General features: G+C 40.3%; 1 protein-coding gene across 7 annotated transcripts in view; it reads right to left on the reverse strand.

Annotated features, from left to right (window-relative positions):
• The window catches only part of OPCML (opioid binding protein/cell adhesion molecule like), a 1,082,947-nt gene that overhangs the window by 156,905 nt on the left and 906,854 nt on the right, over positions 1-19,188 (reverse strand). For all 7 annotated transcript variants that reach the window (XM_072822754.1, XM_072822751.1, XM_072822755.1 and 4 more), the window contains one exon: positions 12,128-12,253. In XM_072822754.1, the coding sequence (XP_072678855.1) occupies positions 12,128-12,253 (126 nt within the window). The remainder of the gene's footprint in view (positions 1-12,127; positions 12,254-19,188) is intronic.

Consider the following 19,188-nt stretch of genomic DNA (forward strand, 5'->3'; position numbering starts at 1 on the left):
GTGGTGCCCTTGGGCATGCTGAGGGTGGTAGTGGCCTCCTGGTGTTGATTGTTGCATAATTCACAGGCAGAGTCCGTGTGTCTGTTTCAGCCTGATTCCAGCTGATGTGGATGTAGAATCAGTGGCAGCCCACCCAGAGCTCCTTGGTCAACTCCCAGGTTGGTCTCCTCCAACCCATGGCCTAGCGATGCTTGGGTGGCTCAGCCGTTGAATGTCTGCCTTCCACTCAGGGCATGATCCCAGGGTCCTGGGATCAAGTCCCACATCGGGCTCCCCGGAGGGAGCCTGCTTCTCCTTCTGCATGTATCTCTGCCTCTCTCTGTCTCTCATGAATAAATAAAATCTTAAAAAAAAAAGAAGAAAGAAAAAGAAAGAAAGAAAGAAAGAAAGAAAGAAAGAAAGAAAGAAAGAAAGAAAGAAAGAAAGAGAAAGAAAGAAAGAAAAAGAAAAGACAGTTGCCTTGCAAAGTTAATCGGAGCTGCAGGTAGCCTCATCCCTCTCCTTCACATACAAGAGAGACTTTCTCAGACATGGTCTGGCCCCAACCATAGTGCACTGCACGGCAATGTTACGTGTACACATCTCTCCCACACCCCGATCTAGGCTCTAGGCTTATAGCTGGGACTGTGCTCTAGTCACCTCCATAATGCACCATCTTACACAAACATGGTGGATTTAATTGGAGCTACTTTGGCTGTAAGTGATAGAAACCCAACCTACAGTAGCTTGAGCGAGGAAAGGTTATTTGTAGGCACTTTTGCCCTAGAGACATGGAGGTTTTCAGAAGAAGATGCGAATGGCTGTGAAAAAAGAAATATCGAGGACTGAAAGTACACACAGTTGGCCCTACAAGTCCTCTGAATCTACTATCAAGGGTGGTCATCCAGGAGGTAAGGGAGAAACAAACTTCTCTGAGGTTTCATCAACATCTGGCCGCATGAAGGAGTTCAGTATCTAAATTAAATACATTATCTCCGGAGGTGGCTGCAGCATGTTAGTGTGCAACCAGGCTGCTTATTATTTTCTATTGAAGCCTACGATTTTTATTCAGCAGCAAGAGTCAGTGCAGACCCACTGCTGAGGCCAATTAGATCTACAGAACTTGTAAAGCTGGTCTCAATTTTATCAGTGTCCGACTGATTTCAATAGCATAATTTGATATAGCAATTGCATAGAGAAGGCTTTACAACAGACGGCAGGCAGCATTGGATGCCTTTCCAATTCTAATTTTACTTTTGAGTTAGTTGGGCTTTTTACTTGCTATGACACATGTTAATATCCATTCTTATATTATAATCTAAAAAGTATTTGGAATAGATGCTATCAAATTCCATTCTCTCTTCCTCCGTAAGGGGAGCGTATTATTACTAACTCCTGTCTGGTTTATAGGTGGGGAGATGGAGACAGAGCTTTAGTGGTTTGCCAGATTTACATGGAAAAATGAGTCGATCAGAAATGAAAGGTTTCTAGTTAAATCTGATACACGAACATCTCGTTTCTTAGCTCTTTTACTTGCAACTTTCTTTGTATTTTCTAGTGCTCTTCGAATAAAGGCCAACCTTTAAAGGGCTCTGTGTGATCTGGCCCCTAAGTGCCTATTCTCAGGCCATTGTTTCTCCAGCTTTCTACACATTGGTGACACAGTTCCTTTGTTTCTCGAAAAGCCATGCTGCCTCTCACCTCAGGGCATTTGCACATGCTGTTCTGTCTCACCTGGAAAGTTTCCATCTAGCCAGGCCCAACGCATATGCATCCCTGTCCTAGTTAACTTCCATTCATCTTTACATGTCGGCTCAAGCATCACTGTCTCAGAGGAGATCCAGCCTAGACTAGCTCACACCTCCCTGCTGCCCATTGTCACAGCAGTTACAACACTTTGAACTTACATATATATTCTTGATGATCTGATTAATGACTATCCCCAACTAGACTATAAGCTTCATAAGAGCAGGAATCACTCTATTTTACACACCAGTGTAAATGCTATGAGAGCACGTGAATATCCTTAATACATCAAATGAATGAATGAACTCATGAACAGAGATAAAAATAGCAACGGCCTTACAAAAGACATCCGACAGCATTTCCAATTCCATTTTTACATTTGAACGAGTTGAGCATTCCACTTGGTCTGATGCATGTTAATATCCATTCTTATTTTTATAATCTGAAAAAGCCCGGCGAAGAGGCTAATCATTACTTTGCTGCAAAGCCAAATTTCCTGCTGCCCTATTTCTGATATACAGTTTCTCAACTCCGTGTGAAGAATGGGAGTCGTATCAAGCACAGTCACATCAAGAACTCACGGCATCACGATTGTTTGCTCTAAGGTGAGTTATTTCACCCAAGGAAGAGAATCAACCCTAGGGAATTATTGTCTATTTCCTAGTGAGCGCTTTCCCTCACATGAAGGAAAACAGAGGGACGCCACCCCGGGCATTATGATCCGTACTTCCTCGCACTCCAGGGTCAGTCTCTCCACTCCGAAGCCAGAGTCAGAGCCATCAGCTACATCAGCTACACGGCGATGTTGGCTGCCTGCATCTGCCTGCCAGGATAGGTTGCCCATGCCCTCCTCTTGCTCACACAAAAGAACTTCAGCCTCCCAAGGAAGAGATTCTCAGGAATTTATGACTCAATCAACTCACCCAAAAGGAGCATAAATGGGATTAGTTTTAATATTGTTAAGTTGCAAAAATACAAGCATATGTGCATGCCAAAGCGAAAATGTACGCAAGCAAAAGGGGAAAACATATGGGTACCCATATGGTGAAAAGCGCATTGCTAGACCTTCATACACTTCTCATTTACAACAAGAACCAAAGTTAGTGAACATAAATTTGCTTTGCAAAAATGTGAGAGGAACAGCTTGTTTGCCCATAACTGTTCCACTGAGCAAGATATGTATAACCTTGATTTCTCATCTCAGACACCTCTTTCTCACACTCTGGGGATTAATTAGGCTCGAAACACGATTTAAGATTAGAAACAAGGATGCTGGCTGCCTTGGAGAGGGACAAAGAAGTAGTAGCATGACTGGATGATACAGAGGGTCAACTAATAGGCAATTCCTATTAGTGGCTGGAACTTGTACCCAGGATAGCTTAGAAGAAAAATGAGGTGGGTAGGTCTCAGCGGGTTGATTTTAATTGAGGCAGAGAAACAACAGGGACTTACAGCAGACATCCGCATGACTGTGGGTTTCATTCGGAGGCTGTGAGTTCCTCAGAACAATACTGAGTGGTAGCCAGAAAGTGCCTACATATAGGAAGGTAGGTGTGGAGTTAGGGAGGGAAATATAAGAGCATGGGTGATGCTCAGAGCTAGTGAGCACTCTGGGGTTCCCAAGAAAATAAGCAAAATTTGATAAAATATATGTTATATTGTATCTGTTCCCACTGCAAGCCATGGGCACCATCTTTGTACAGTCTTTATAAAGAACTCTAGACTTGTTCAACAGGAACTAGCTCCTTTCGTATATTCACCACCACCTTAGTCAGCCGAGAGCCGTTGCCATTACTTCAACCCTTCCGAGCCTTTTAGTACCTGTGGAATATTCCTGCTGACCTGTATTGACCTGTATGAGAGAGTAGCTGTAAACTTATTTGAAGTGATGCAGGAGACAATATTTTATAAATCACAAATTCCTATATACAGATTCATTTTACTTTTCATTTCTTTTGTTTTAAATTTTAATTTTGAAATAATTATTGATTTACAAGAAGTTGTGAAAATAATAGACAGAGGTCCCATGCACTTGTGACCAGCTTCCCCAGTCAATGCATCTTATGTAAAAAAGTGCTTTATCCAAAGCAGGTTATTGATATGGGGATAATGCAGTCAACTACACTATGGAGCTTGCTGAGACTTCACCAGGTTTTATAGGCACTCACTGTTATTGTCTTTGAGTATAATTCTATGACATTTCATCATTGCAAAGCTACTCCCTCATGGTGCTCCTTCCCTTCCTTGCCCAAACCTCTGGCAACCACTCATCTGTTGTGTGTCTTTAGAAATCTGCCATTTTGAGAATGTTCTAACAGTGGGATCACCAGGATGCAACCTTTTGAGACTGGGTTCTTTCATTTGGTGCAATACCCTTAAGGCCCATCCAAGTTTTTGAATATACTTCGAAGTCATCCCTTTTTATTGCTAAATAAATGCTGTTGCATCCCCATGGTGTGCATGTACCAGTTGAACTATTCACTCACTGAAGGATATTTGGGTTGTTTCTAGGTTTAGCTATGACAAAGAAAACTACAACATTCTGAATTTTTAGGTGGACCTGAGGGACTCTGAATCACCAACAAATGACCCAAGCCTGCCAAGGGATAAAAGGTAGGAATAGGCATAATAACAGGAATGACTATAAACAATAAAAAGGCATAGTAATAAATATGAGCACTTTCCTCTCAGGGCTGCTAGGGCCGTAAATGAGTTGAAATGGCCCCATTTTGCAGTCTAGGAGATCAGATAGAGGAAGTAGCTTTCCTAAAGTAACTCAGACTGCTAACTGCTTGGGCCAGACTTAATCTCAGGTCTGTAAGAACCCAAAGTGCATGTTCAGTCTAAGATAAAACCACCAGCCAAAGGGATCGACATCTACACAGAGCACAGGCTAGTGCTCCTTTTATTTGGAATGTTAAGGACTTGGCAATTTTTTCCGAGACATTCTTCTCAGGAATTTCTCACATGAATACTAAGGGCTGTATTAGAAATAGTCTTGAACTCATATATTTTGTGACCTCAGCATCCAGAAAAGTGAGAAGATAGAAAAGAGTTGCCCAACGAGGTCAGAACCGCGGGAAATGATTTCGAGAGTATTAGCGCTCTTAGCTTACGTGCAATTCGCTCATCTAGGAGACTCCTATATCTGAAATGAAAGCCAGACATGATTTTCCCCAGAACAGCTATCTGCAACATCACTTATCACATTCAGGGAAGCTCGTGCCCTTTCCTCTGAGAACGTTCTCTCCCACCACTATGTTCTTATTTAGGACTAATCAAGTTGGTTATACAGATTCTTGCTCATGACAGATTAGAAGTAAATAATCAGAAGACACGTGGCTGCTGAGAGGCAGGTATGCTGACTTTAGGATGACTGACAATTAATAGTCATTTGGAGAGACAGAAGGAAAAATGCAGGAATTATTTAAAACAAAACAGACAAAAGGATTTAAACAATATTTTAGGGCCCTTTTCCTGGTTATCCCTGTCTCCAAATGCTAAGATACAAACAATTGATATGCATGATGTTGATGTTACATTATAAAGATGAGGCCAAATAGCATTCAATGTACTCAAGGAAACAGAGGAGAACATAATACATTTTTAAAATGTTTCCATTAAAAATGACTCAAGTCAATGATAAAGGAGTCAGCTTTGGTAACCTGGAAAATTCACTTCTGTGAAATAACTCATTCACTTGCTCCCTGAGGTATTACTGTATATGAGTAGATTGTAGGAGCAACTCACTCACAGGTGAATAGCTGTCATCTTAAAATCTCCATGGAGAGGAAACAGAAAAGAAGACTTTATTATTTTCCCAGAACATCTGGCCTTTCCAAATATGTCACTGGAAATGGGGCCAGGTGTGCAACACATTCGAGTGGATTACAAAGGCATCGTAAGAGGGAACAACAAGACTCCTCAGAACACAGCAGCCTGTGTTGTCTCCTCTGTCACACCCATCTTTGCAACTTTGGTTTAATCATCAAAGAAACTTTGGTTTCACATTATTCAGGTGCAGCTTAGTTTCCACATTATTCATGGTTTTACATTCACGAGGCTTCCAATGAGTGCTGGCCCAGTGCCCCTTCTCCTGTCCTTCCGGAGGCGAAAAGAAAATCATCCTTGGATCCCACCTGTTTTGCAATGTCCTCCAAACACACTGGCCACTTGCCAATCCACTTCGCCTGCCTGTTTTGGGACCTGCCCACTCTTTTGGAGGGAAAATTCTTTGAGGGAACAGCCTGTGATTCCTAATTTTAATTCCTAAACTGGAGGTCACTCCGTACAGATTTCTACGTGCAGGGAGGCTATTAAACAAGTGCTATATTCTCTAGCAAATCCACATAAGTGTATGTTTTTTTAAAGAACCCATTATCTGCTCCTGAAAATAAATCAAATATAACTTTATATCTGAAGCTGAATAAATACACGGTCAAATGCTCAGTGGTTTGCATGTCAATTGCAAAACCCCCGAATATATGTTTATACAGTACTTTTTTTTTTTTTTGAGATGCTCACAATACTTAATAATCGCGATCCTGTAACAATCTCAAATTTTCCTTAGAGGTGAGGCAGATGTCCTCTGGGCAAATCTAGTTTCTGGGAATCCTAGCACATCTGTCAACATTGCAAAGGAAACTGGAAGTCAAAAGATCTCCAGCTGGATATCCAAGTCTGGAGAATGGAAATACTGGGGAGACTTTGGACCCACATCTGAGATCTTGGTGCTTTTTTTCAAAAAGCTCACTATGCTTTCATAGGAAGAAATGATTTTTGGTTTGTTTAAGTGAAAATGAGTCAAAAATACAGTTACTTCCAAAGGGTTCCCAGGAAAGTGGCAATGATGGGAATATTTACACTATGGAAACTGGCAAATGCCACCAGGGCTCCACTGCCTTCACCACCTCAGCCCCAGTCAATTTTAAACACTTACCAGTATACCAAGACCTAAAAACCCTTCCTTCTTCAACCTATGTCATGTCAGTATAGATCATAGTCCTGTATATCGAGCTGTTTTACTTTCTCTCTTCATTACATCTTTACTTTTTATATTTCAGACATCCCGTATTGTTTCTGATCCATGCAGGCTTTCCATATTATTCTCTAGTGTGATAATGGATTTTTTGGATCATGAGCTTTTACATTTTTCCTATAATTTCTAGGGATTGGTGGCATGTGTTTGGTCCCTTTTTAAACTATAAGCATTACCATTATTCTTAATCTTTAATAATTTGCTCTTTAAAATATTCTATTTCTAAATTAGTTTGTTTATTCATTTCTGTTATATAGATGCTTTAATTTAACCAAGAGATTTCAAACCTTGCATTATTAGCATTTTGGGAACAGAGCTGTCCGGTGAGCTAAATAAGTTCTCCAGTGCAATCCTATTGGAATTCAAAGGAAATGTCATTGCGACTTTTATTTCCTATTCTTGCATGCTGAATTAACCAGCAAATTGTTCTAAAAATGCTATTTGATGTTCAAGTTTTATTGGCTGCTCTTCTAAACCTTTAAAACAACTTCCCAGAGCCTCCTCAACTCTAAGTGAGAAGGAATAGCCTTCTAAAAATAAATAATGGTAGTCACTCTGCAGAAGCACATTTTAAACTTGCAAATCTTCCAGGTTCCAAAGCCTTTCAAATTTGGAAAACAATGCTTTGAGTTTAAATGTTTAAATGTCATTGAGAGAGGAGGAGAAAGACAATGGGGGAACAAAAGACAGCAAAGTGAAGGCCAAAGCTATGAAAAAGCAAAAGGTACTGAAAGTAGATCATAGCCTGAGAGATTTGAAGAGCAGAGGGATCATTTAAATGTAGGATTTTCTGAACTTCTTTGAGGCTGAATTGTGACTATTACACTATATAAAAGATTGGGAATATGGATGAATTTCCCTTATTTTTAGAGAGAAAACTTACCAGTGTACCATTATAAGGAATCACATCAAAACATTTACACAAAGTCGAATTGCCTTTCAAAAGATTTCTAGGCTCAGAGAACTATGCATTTAGGATCAAGTAAATGCATTTTGGGGTTTCAAGCATTTATAAAAAAAAATCTGAATTTACCAAATACATAGAAATTGGTCTGATGTCTAGACATAGTTTTCTATATAATATAAATCCAAAATTGCCCCACACTTCAAGCAAAATTCCCGTGAGGCTAATGTCTTTGGGAACTGTTGGGGCCAGGCGGGAAGGGAAACTCCTCAAGATGGCAGATACGCCAAAATGGCTGAGGTTCCTGTCACCACCTCCACTTGGGACGCCAATAATGACCTGCTGACAGCTTAAGCAGACCCTTACACCTCTCCTTTGGACTTCCCCAACCGAACCCAATGCCCTTCAAACCCCAGAGGAGGAAGTCACCTTTGACTGGTCGAATTGCAATCCTTCCTTTGCATAGTGAGGGTCACTCTGACTGGTTGGATTGCAATCCTTCCTTTGCATATGAGCCGACCAATAGGAAACCGTTCTGCCTTACAACGTTATGTAAACCCCCGACCACCTTGTTGTCTTGGCACGACTTCCCCCACTCACTCTCTTTCCCCCCGTGAGTCGTGGAACCTCGCCCGAGGGTGCCTGCAATAAAATCTGTTCTTGGACCCTCGCTTGCCTTGGCGGTCTCATTTCCATCTAGTTACTAAAAAACTTAACAGGAACCTAAGCTACTGCTCTGTTTACCTTAAAGTTGGGCTTTGTGACGTCCCTCATGTCTATTTTAATATTCTTGTTACTTAATATTACTTTATAATACAGACATTTTGTATTTCAATAGCTGAGGTCTGTATGCAAAGAGTGTTCAGCAGCTCTGCTAGCATTATCCTTCCTTACAGCAGGGCTGGAGTTGACGTGTGTATTTCTCTGTTCACATGGAGGACATGAGACAGGGAAAACTGAAATGGTGCTCCTACCAACAAATCCAGTCTCTCACCCCAGGGGAGTATTGCTTATGTAAATGATACTACAAATCAGGGGCAAACTTTCAGTTCATTATTTCCCATATCTCTATGTGTATATTTTTAAAATTTCACTGAGATTTTCATTTACATACAATAACATGTTCCTGTTTTTACTGTATAGTTTGACATTTTGACCTATGTAAGCGGCAACAAAACCAGCAGCCCATTCAAGGTATAAAACATCTCCATCGGGATCCCTGGGTGGCGCAGCGGTTTAGCGCCTGCCTTTGGCCCAGGGCGCGATCCTGGAGACCCGGGATCGAATCCCACGTCGGGCTCCCTGCATGGAGCCTGCTTCTCCCTCTGCCTATGTCTCTGCCTCTCTTTCTCTCTTTGTGACTATCATAAATAAAAAAAAAAAAAAAACATCTCCATCACCCAGAAACATTCCCTTGGGCCCCTTGGTAGTCACATCTCCCCAGACCCCTACTCCAGGTAACCACCGACTTGATTTTAGTAACTATCAATTAGTTTTGCCTCTTTCGAAAGTTTTGTATAGATGAAATCAAGCAGTAGGTATTTTTGTGTCTTGCTTCTTTTGCTCAGCCCGATTTTTGAGAATCATCTGTTTTGTTACATTAGCAAGGAGTTGTTCCTTTTACTTGCTGAAAAGTCATTTGTTGTCTGAATATATACAATTTATCCATTTAATTGTTGGAAGTTTGAGGTTATTTCTAGTTTCAGGCTACTCTAAATGGAGCTGCTATGAATATTTATGCACAATGTATATTTGTAGACAGACATTTTCATTTATCTTTGGTGAACACCCAGCAGTGGAATTGCTGGGTCACATGTTAAGTGCATGTTTAACTCTATAACTAAGTGCCAAACTGCTTTTCATAGTGTTTATAGCACTTTAGAGTCCCAGAGTTATGGTCTAACCAGCACTTGATATTGTCAAGTTTTTTTGTTTTGTTTTGTTTTTAAGTTTTGGCCATCTAATAGTTGTGTAGTGGTATTTTATTATGATTGAATTTTCATTTCTATAGTAAATATATTGAGCATATTTCCATGAGCTTATTCATGTGTCTTCTTTTGTGAATTGTCTGTTCAAATTTTTCATTCATTTCAAGATACGTTGTTAGAATTGATGGAGGAACACACAGGTCAAGCTGAGGACAAGGCACGCGCTTGGGTAAGCACATTGACAAGTTCTTGAAACAGGCAAAGGGACATTCCTCTACGGACTCAACTGCCTCCATGTTGATACTTTGCTAAGGGCAAAAGGCAATCTTAGCCCAACTCCCCAGGATCCTGTAAGTCTACTTTAACATATAAAAATTCCTTTAGAAATTTCCCTTTATCTCTATCCCCCAAGATACGTGTTGGCCATCACCCCCCAAGCACATGGCCCATAGATACACATCTGAAGGGTCTCATGACTCAGGTTTTATTAGAGGGTAATGAGCGACATTTCCCCAACAATAGCTAGCCCCCTCTAGGTCCTGGAAACCTTGCTTCCAAAATTCCTTAGAGAGGACGCTATCCTCAAACCCTCCCAACTCCCAGGTATATAATCAGCCACCCCTCACAAGCCGGGGGCAGCAGCTCTTCCTGCCCACGAGTCCTGTCCTGGCGCTTTAATAAAAACCACCATTGTGCACCAAAGACATCTCAAGAATTCTTTCTTGGTGGTCAGCTCCGGACCTCACCTATATTCCAAAACTTCATCAGAATCACATAGTAAGAATTCTTCAAACAGCCCAGATGAAGCCCAAACATAACCCAGACAAAGCCCAAATTCTGTGCCAGATATATGTATGGTAACTGTTTTCTCCCAGTCTGTGGCTTCTCTTTTCATTTACACTCAATGGTGTTTTAAATTTTGATGAAACCATTATGAATTGAATTCCACCCCCTAGCTCCCCCCCCCCAAAAAAAGATAATCTGAAGTTCTAACCCTAGTGCTGTAGAATGTGACCCTATTTTACCAAGTTTTTACAAGTTTACCAAGATCAGATGAGGTTATTAGTGTAGGCAGTAATCCAATATGTTGGTGTCCCTATAAAAAGGGAAAATTTGACACAAAGAGGGGCACACAGGGAGAAGGCCCTGTGAGCACGAAGGCAGGAGTCAGGGTGACACATCTAAAAGCTACAAAACACTGAGCCTGCCAGCTGACCACTGGAAGCTAAGGGACAGGCACTGGGCAGGTTCTCCCTCCCAGCCCTGGAGAGGAACTGGCCCTACCTACACGGCATCCTGGACATATAACCTCCAGAACTACAAGAAGCACACTGCTGTTGTTTAAGCCACACCATTTGTAGTACTTTGTTACAGCAACTGTGAGAAAATAATACAAATCCAAATTTATTCATGTTTTCTTCTTTTATGGTAAGGGCCTTTGATGTACTAGCAAATCTTTCTCCATCTCAAGGTTACTAAGATGTGTTCCCACGTTTTCCTCTAGATCTAGGTTATTTTTATATCACACACAGGCATACTCCATACATTCTCCTATTTCACTTATGTTCATGTTTGGATTTTCTAATGCTTGAGGGAACATTTTCTCCTTGTATAATTTATAGAATTTATCGTATTTTCTTTTTTCTTACATTTTTTTTAAATTTGAATTCAATTTGCCAACGTATAGTATACCACCCAGTGCTCATCCTGTCAAGTGCCCTCCTCAGTGCTCATCACCCAGTTACCCCATCCCCCCACCCACCTATCATAGTTTCTAGTAATGTATAAATATACCAAGTGACTTTGTGCCTTCAGAGTTCAACTTGGAGTAAGTTTTAGTTCCAAAGGGATGAGGCCCACTGTTCTTATGGCTCCCATCCCACTAAGGCAAAGATGACTATCACTTATATGTAATACCAATCATTGAGTGCCCAGTACATGATTCCCAAGTGTTCTCCTTTTCCATCATCCTTCTGTTCACGTGGACTAGTTATGTGTAGGTCAAATAGGTGTGGCTCTGGGGAAATGTTCTGAAAGTCCTGAGAAAGGAGATCCTGTTTTTCAAGGCTAAACAGTAACAACCAACATTTACAATAGACAATCTAACCTTCTATCACTCTTCTTAAAGAAAAGCCCAGTAACCAACTGGTCTACACATCTCTACCTTGAGAAACTAGTATCTTTGAAGTGATTCTTATGGCACTCTGTTCTTCCTGGTTTGGAAAACAGAAGTCTTCTAGGGTCATAAGAAGGAGTGAGAATATAGTTCAGTACATTTTCTCTTTATAAATCCTTTTGTTTGGAAATGGAATCCTCAGTGACTGATGCGTGCAGCCCATCTGCTTTTACATTACGGCGTTACGAACACAGCGTTGCTTTCTGATTCCCAAAGTTTTGTTGTGCTTTAGAAGAAATTCTTCAATAAAATAATAGAATACCTCTAAGCTAACGGTCAGGCACTGGGCAGGTTCTCCCTCCCAGCCTGAACTCTGAAAAATAATTCTGAAAAATTCCCAAAGGTAAAGGCCTTACCCTTGACGGACAGGTGTCTCCATGTCACAGTTGGCTCTGGTCTGCCGATAGCAAGACACAGCAGGGTCACACTGCTCCCCTCATTTACAGTGATGTCTGAGGAGATATTCATGATCTGGGGAGGAACTGGGAGGAAACAAAGGAGAAAAGAAATGCATGAAAATGATTTTTTGCACTCAAAAGGAGGTATTAGCACATAAATATTTGCACAGATGCTTTTATGATAAGTATTATTCTCAATAATAATGTTCAGATGGCTTGATTTGCCAACCATGTGGCCATTAACACTGTGCACAGCTAGTGCTCAACCCCGGTTCTCCCCAGACAATGGCAAAAGCCTAAGTACTTCCATCGTTTTGTTTTTCTCTTCTTTTCTTCATTTCTTACCTGAAAGACTATGACTCATTACTCAAGGGACCTCAAAGATCAACTCCCTTCTGCAGTTTTCCCACACTTCTCCCCAAATCCTGAGAAAATAATCACCTTTCTCTCCCACTGTTTTTGTCTGAACTTTCCATGTGGAGGGGACTGAGCGTGTGGTATCACAGCTGATTTTTCATGCCTGTCTTTACCTAGGGTTAGTTGCTTAAAGAAAAGGATGGAGTCACATACATCTCTTATTTCCTCAGTGTCTGGCACAAGGCTGTCAAGGGTCCCTGCTTCATTCCTCTTTGAAAGAAAGATCCAAAGAACGGATGGAACAAATCTGAAAACTACGGGGTGGGGCTGGGGGTGTGAGATCAAAGCTTTTAATGGAGGATTTCAAATACCTACACCTTTCTTCTCTGTTATATTTCACATTCTCTGAAGAAAGGCAAGAGAGGAGGCTCCAAGCCTACGGCTATGCTGATTTATTCAAACTGTCAGTTTAATTATGAATTATTAATTACCAAACAGGTAGAGTACTGGTAGGTTCCAAACCACCCAGAGTCAGTGGCAAAGGAGAATTACGACTGATACTTGATTCAGACAACTCCGCAGCCCGGAGTTTTATGCTGCTGAGACTTTAGAGGTAAGTCTTTTCAAGGAGAAGCCATAAGTAACATGTAGAACATTTGACTTCTTAAGGGAATCTACATTAGCAAATAAATAAAAATCACCTCGCTTATAAATCTGCCATATTTTGGATTATTTCTGCATTAGGATTTGGCCTGAAATTTCATTGCACATATTTTACCCAAATACACACTGGGAAAAAAAAATGGTGTGCATTCTAACTACACTGCATTCTCTTGAGAAAACTGTACTACCTGTTTTTCAGTATTTTCTAGCTTGTTAAAAAATAGTTCTGGGCTTAGAAATGTCAATACTTTTTTCACTTTTATAAAGCAACAACTTCAGTGCACCTTCCACAATATTCTCAGAATAATGCCTGCTTTAGCTAGATGTGTTGGGCCACCTGAAGTTCTTTCTCTAGACCCAGGAGTCTTCCTGGTGCTGGTGTTAAGGTAGACACAGCTCAGGGGACAGGGTTGAAGAGTCAGGTCAGTAGAGGATAATTTAGTACATCCGATGCCCGGAGATGGATCTCCCAACCCAGCCCCTGGTTCAGAATCATCAGTTCTGTACATGCCATGTTTCGTCTCATAGTTCAAGGGGTCCTGGATTCATAGATATTGATAAAATTCCACGGATATTTAGCACCTCTTCATTCTCCAGGTGCTCAGTCAGAGTCACCCATTAGGAAGAAGTTTCCTGGAGTGGAATTGCAAAGGTTAATCCAAATAATCTCACGAAGCCCCGGGCAGTGCTACCATCCTGGCACTTCCCGAACGGCCCTGGTACTTTCTCAAAGGAAGAAAGATAAGTAGAGCATCAAGGGTGTGGATGCCAGTAAGAAAGGAAGCACAGAGAGTGAATCGGGAGAAAGAAAAATTCTTTTTCTCCATTGTGATATCCTTACAATTAATATGTACTATCAAGAATGTATATTAATACATAATGCTTGTCTTCAAATTGCTTGCATGTATATTATCTTACGGTTACTTCACAAATTATGAAATAAATAGAATATTCTCACTATGAAAAATGGAAAAAGAAATGAGGCAAGGGGGAGGGTAAAGTAAATTTCCCCAAAGGACATGGGCAGTAAATGGCGGAATTCTTTCCATTAGGTTAAGCTGCTTCTTTGTTTAACATCTTATCGATGCCCCAAACACAATATTTATATTTGCATATTCTGTTTCCTCTGCTTTGAATGATTTCCCAGGGCATCTTCCCTCACAGCACTTAACCACGATGAACAAAACCACGTCGTTCGAGCTGCTTCCCCAGCACTCTGCACAGGAGGGTAGGAGTCCATCTTAGTCATCTTTGTTTCTCCAGGGCATGCTACTGGCAAGCAGCACTTACCAAGGGAGGCTCTCAATGCTTTTCATTTAATTTTAAATCTGACTTGAATTTGGCAATACTACTATGGCCCTCCCCTTGTTAGCATGACAATTTTTTGAAGAAGGTAGCACTCGAAAATGAATAAATGCTTCTACCTATTTTGTCTAAGTGCAGACACTTATCTGTGGCAAAGGAACCTGTTTCTAAGTATCTATGAATCTGTGTCAATCTATGAATCTATATATCTATTTATCTCTCCATTTACCACCCTATCTACAGCTAGTGTTTATGGGTATATAGGTCAACACAAAAATGCACAGCAATCTTAACCAAAGTATCAAAATTACTCACAGAAAATGACAGGATTCACACAAGTCCAATTAAAGCATTACAAATAGCACAGTGTGTTTTAGTCACATCTGCGGACACTTGGGGCCCCCGGCCTTGCCAAGAATGCATGCATCAGTTATCATTGATGGTGGCGGGTTGCAACAGGGCCTTCATATGTGTGCACAGATTGTTCAGTGCACAGCTACAAGCACTTCAAATTGTAGTCATTTAAGATAAATAGAATAAAAAATAGTTCAATAGATCGACATGTATATATTGACATAAATAAAATATTGTCTGCCGCTGTATATATGTATATACGTGTATATGTATATGTGTTATACATATATATTCAGATAATATTTTATCAGATAACAATCAGAAGAAGGGGAAGATTTCCAAAATATCTCAGGATCCCGGGTTACCATGAGGTATTTACACATTCTCTTTTTACCTTTGGCATGGCTAGCTGCTGCTAAAGATATCAGTATGTCTTGAACCCAGCACATCTTCTCCACTCACACTGCCATTGGAATAGTTGAGAAACTTGCTGTCTCTAGCTTGGAATATTACAAAAGTCTCTTCCTTTCTCTATCTGCCACCATTTTATCACTCAGACCCTATACACTTACCACAATCACTTGTTAAATATCTTTCTTCTGCCTAATATCCCCAATATCTGCCCCTTGCTAAGACTGGAAAGTCCAAACGTCTTTACAAAACCACTCACAGTCTGGCCGTAGCCTAACTACTAGCCCTTTCTCTGGTAAGTAGCCCCCACATACTTCTCTGAGGCTGCATCATTCTCTCAGCTTTGTGCCTTTACACGTACTATTCCTTCTGCTGGGAAAGCACTTTCCCACTTCTGCGCCATATGAACTCCTCATCCTTCAACATCCAACTCAAACACGAGCTCCTTTATGAGGCCTTAGTTGCTCTCTCTTCTGTTCCCAAGGCATTCTTGTTTATGTCTTTATCATACAATTTATCTTTGCAACTGAACTATTCCAAGGAAAGAACCTGCTATATTTATCCTTGTATTCCTATTATATAAAACAAAACCTGATAGGTAGCAGCATCCCTTTCCCCACTAAATATCATACATGAATGCATAGTTTTTTTTTTAAAGATTTTTATTTATTTATTTATTCATGAAAGAGAGAGAGAGAGAGGCAGAGACACAGCCAGAGGGAGAAGGAGGCTCCATGCAGGGAGCCTGACGTGGGACTTGATCCCAGGACCCCAGGATCACGCCCTGCGCCAAAGGCAGGTACTAAACTGCTGAGACACTCAGGGATCCCCAAATGCATTGATTTTTAAATTGGGTATCTTATTACCTATCAAGTGTTTTCCATCCTAGAGATCTGACATTGGCCCTTTCGTCTCCCTGGAATACCTCACCACCTTAATCTTACGTGTTTTTTTTTTTTTTTTCTTTCTTTCCAGGCTCAGTTTGGACATTAGCTCCTCAGAGAAGTCTTTGTTAGGACCTTAGTCCTCCCCTCAACCCATCTAATTCAGGTCCTTCTGTTACAATCTCTTAAAAACCATAAATTTTCCTAAATGATTCTAATGTAGTTTTGTGGGATGCCTGGGTGGGTCAGCGGTTTAGCAGCTGCCTTTGGTCCAGGGTGTGATCCTGGGGTCTTGGGATCGAGTCCCATGTCAGGCTCCCTACAAGGAGCCTGCCTCTCCCTCTGCCTATGTCTCTGCCTCTCTCTCTGTGTGTCTCTTATGAATAAATAAAATCTTTAAAAAATGTAGTTTCATGCTTTTATATTCATTTGTATGATTATTTGTTTAAAGTCTTTCTGATCCTAAACTATAGGCTTTATAAACCACTATATCCTCCGTACTTAGAACTATGCTTGGCACATAATGGGTGCTTAATAAAATTTTGTGGAATAAATAAATGTTTACTATATATACAGTTGAGCCTTGAACAACAGACGTTTGAACTAAATGGGTATATTTATATGCATTTTTTTGCATTTTTTATAGTACAGTACTATCGATGTATTTTCTCTCCTTTGATTTTCTTAGTAACATTTTATTCTCTAGCTTACTTTATTATAACAACACAGTATAAAATACATATAGCATATAAAATATGTGCTATCAATTTCTATGTTATTAGCAAGATTTCTCATCAACAGTAGGATCTTGGCAGTTAAGGTTTTCGAGAGTTGAAAGGTATACATGGATATCCGACTGCATGGGGGGTGGACGCCTCTCCCATGTTCAAGTCCAACAACAATAGCTTGTTATACATATTATTGTGCATTTGTGAGAAAGCAAACTTGAGTTAATTAGGGGTTGAAATGCATGATTCTGGACATATTAACACCATCTTCCATAAAGTTGATATAATATTGCTGAAATAACACATGAGAAGGCCATGGACCATAACTTAGGTTTTGAGGTCCGACAGACCTTGGACAATCTCAGCTCGTCTCATCTGAGCCCCCATTTTTTCATCTAAGACATGAAGACAATATTTCTCTCTCTAGCTACTTACTAGAATTGAGTGGAAATGTATATAGCACACTTGCACAGTGCCTGGAAATGAGTACTTAATAAATGTTAGTTGCTATTATTCATGTCTATATATTCATTTTTGACATTATCCATGCTATTTAGAATCAGATAGCTTCATCTGTGCTTAATTACTCATTTTCTAAATCCCAGATCCTTCAGCGTTAAGTCACGACTTATATACAGACGACGTCCCCCTTGGATAACTGGGGAGATTGCATTATATATGCTTCCAGGGCGAAAAGTAAATATTCAATAAATATGAATTTATTCTTCCTTAGCTGAATAATTGAGCCTAAGCAAATGCGTGTGGCAAATCACACAGGTTTGTTTAAAGAAATTGCCTGGCTCTTCCTATTTCTTTTCCTTTAGGGGGTGTCTGTTTCTGCTTGTAGAATGAACAGGGTACAGGCTTTAGCGTCATGCATCATTATTTCAAGGGCAGTAATTTCACCCCTTTCAAACCTACCCTGTCCCTGTCCCGCCACACTATTTGCTAATTAGGTTTTAAGAGTTTTGTTTACGACTGGATGGCAGTGTTTAAAAAAAAAAACTTATAATTTTAAATTGTAGAGGCTAAACTTTCAATCCTATTTTTTCAAACTACTTTCCTTACGATTAAAAAAAAAATAGTTCAAGCCATGAAGCTTCAGCTTTCTCTACCATAAAATGGATGTGAAGATACATATCACCCAGGAGTGTGGAGATTAGATTAGAAAGGTTTTTTTTTTTTTTTTTTTTTTTAAGATTTTATTTATTTATTTGTTTAAGAGAGGGAGAAGGAGAAAGAGAAAACCAAGCAGACCCCACGTCCAGCAAAACCCAACATGGAACCTGATTCCATGACCCTGAGATCATGACCTAGGCCAAAACCAACAGTCAGATGCTCAACCATCTGAGCCACCCTAGTGCCCCAGATAGACTGTTTCAAAGAGATTTAAATACCCATATTTTGTCCTTCCCCTTATTTTTCCCTTGTCCTCCATTCCTTCCTCCTATTCACCCTCCTTCTCCTTGTTATCCTCAGAGAGTAACAAACTATGAAGAGACCATGTGAAAGCTAACATAAATGTGAAATGCTTTCCATTATACTCAAAGCTAATTTATTTATTTATTTTTTTTTATTTATTTATTTATTTATGATAGTCACAGAGAGAGAGAGAGAGAGAGAGGCAGAGACATAGGCAGAGGGAGAAGCAGGCTCCAGGCACCAGGAGCCCGACGTGGGATTCGATCCCGGGTCTCCAGGATCGCGCCCTGGGCCAAAGGCAGGCGCCAAACTGCTGCGCCACCCAGGGATCCCTCAAAGCTAATTTATAAAAATAATACAGTAAAGACTTTCAAAGGATCGGTATTTTATCCTTGCAGGGTTAATTTTATTTATTTATTTATTTATTTTTCATTTTAACAAGGGAGCTTATTTCATAAACTAGAGGTGAGACTAATTTGGGAATTACAGCATGCATGCTAGGCTAGGTCATGTCATATTTTGTATATGGCAGTAATAGGATACATACCAAAAGCAAGATATGAAGTATGGGATAAGTGGATTCTGATCTTAGTTCATTCATAGCTGTATAATCTTTTGTAAATCACTTACCCTCTCTGGCTTAGGGACGTGTGTGTGTGATGGTGGTGGTGGTAGTGGTGTTTATGTGTTTGTTGTGGTTGGTTTTAAATGAAGAAACTTGATTGTGAATTCTCAGGTCTTTTCTGGTTTAAAAATCTGTGAACTGGTGATCTTCCAGCAACATTACAAGTCCAGGGGGGCTGCTACTGGGAACAAAGTGGTAATAGCGCCAGCGGCAGTAACAAAATCACTGGTGTTTAGTCCTTTGAGCCTGGTATTAATTGCTCTGTATACA

Source organism: Canis lupus, chromosome 3 (assembly GCF_048164855.1).
Source record: "Canis lupus baileyi chromosome 3, mCanLup2.hap1, whole genome shotgun sequence".
NCBI classification, from domain to species: Eukaryota; Metazoa; Chordata; class Mammalia; order Carnivora; family Canidae; genus Canis; species Canis lupus.